The 1,154-nt window shown below is 57.8% G+C and overlaps 1 protein-coding gene across 3 annotated transcripts in view; it reads left to right on the top strand.

Moving 5' to 3' along the window:
* The window catches only part of PLIN3 (perilipin 3), a 51,142-nt gene that overhangs the window by 14,416 nt on the left and 35,572 nt on the right, over positions 1 to 1,154 (top strand). For 2 of the 3 annotated variants that reach the window (XM_011943476.1, XM_011943475.1), the window contains exons 1-2: positions 326 to 594; positions 751 to 833. In XM_011943476.1, the coding sequence (XP_011798866.1) occupies positions 423 to 594; positions 751 to 833 (255 nt within the window). In that variant the 5' untranslated portion in view covers positions 326 to 422. Of the gene's footprint in view, positions 1 to 325; positions 595 to 750; positions 834 to 1,154 lie in introns of those variants that run through there. The other variant, XM_011943477.1, reaches the window with a different exon arrangement.

The raw sequence follows: 1,154 nt of genomic DNA, 5'->3' as shown, positions 1-1,154 counted from the left end.
AGACCAGCCTGGCCAACATGGTGAAACCCCGTCTCTACTAAAAATACAAAAAAATTAGCTGGGCGTGGTGGCGCCTGTAATCCCAGCTACTCAGGAGGACGAGGCAGGAGAATCGCTTGAACCCAGGAGGTGCAGGTTGCAGTGAGCCGAGATCGCGCCAGTACACTCCAGCCCGGGTAACAGTGCAAGACTCCGTTTCAAAAAAAAAAATAAAAGGAAGCATGTGGCGAAACCCCAAGGTTCCTGGCTTGTGCAACCGGCTGGACGTAAAGTGTGGGTAAACTGAGCCGTTTCACTGGCCAGGAGTGACAGCAAAACTGCAGGGCACCCTGAGTTTCCGGATGAGCCCCCCATCCTCCCCCGCCCAGTTTGCCTGAGCCACTTCTCTCCCGTAGCCCAGTGTGGTGGACCGTGTGGCCAGCATGCCTCTCGTCAGCTCCACCTGCGACATGGTGTCCGCAGCCTATGCCTCCACCAAGGAGAGCTACCCTCATGTCAAGACCGTGTGCGACGCGGCAGAGAAGGGAGTGAGGTCCCTCACGGCGGCCGCTGTCAGCGGGGCTCAGCCAATCCTCTCCAAGCTGGAGCCTCAGAGTGGGTGAAGTCCCAGAGGGCACTGAATCCCTCTCCTGGCTGTTTCCCTGGGTGGGGAGTAGGGGGGTCTACCCAGCTCTTGGTGCTGTCCCCCGAACAGTTACGAGATGACCTTCCACCAGTCACATTTGCGTCTTACTTAATTTCTTTTGGCAGTTGCATCAGCCAGCGAATACGCCCACAGGGGGCTGGACAAGTTGGAGGAGAACCTCCCCATCCTGCAGCAGCCCACGGAGAAGGTAATGACGTCCGCCTTCGGGGGCTCTGCCGAGACGGGGACCTACCTGGGTATGGAGTGCGCTAGTCCCAGCTTAACTAGACAGGCTTGATGGCATCCTCCCTGCTCCCTCTCCTATCGGTTCCCATCCCCAGCCCGAATCCACTCCCCACAGGGCAGCTGGAGGGATACTTGCAAAGCCAGCCAGATTACAGGTGCGCGCAACCACTCCCGGCTAGTTTTTGTCTTTTTTTTTTTTTTGAGACGGAGTCTTGCTCTGTCACCCAGGCTGGAGTGCAGTGGCCGGATCTCAGCTCACTGCAAGCTCCGCCTCCTGGGTTTA

The sequence above is a fragment of the Colobus angolensis genome, unplaced genomic scaffold, assembly GCF_000951035.1.
Source record: "Colobus angolensis palliatus isolate OR3802 unplaced genomic scaffold, Cang.pa_1.0 Scaffold22, whole genome shotgun sequence".
In the NCBI taxonomy this organism is placed as follows: domain Eukaryota; kingdom Metazoa; phylum Chordata; class Mammalia; order Primates; family Cercopithecidae; genus Colobus; species Colobus angolensis.
Note: the sequence above shows the minus strand (reverse complement) of the source record. Positions and strands in the feature narration are given on the sequence as shown.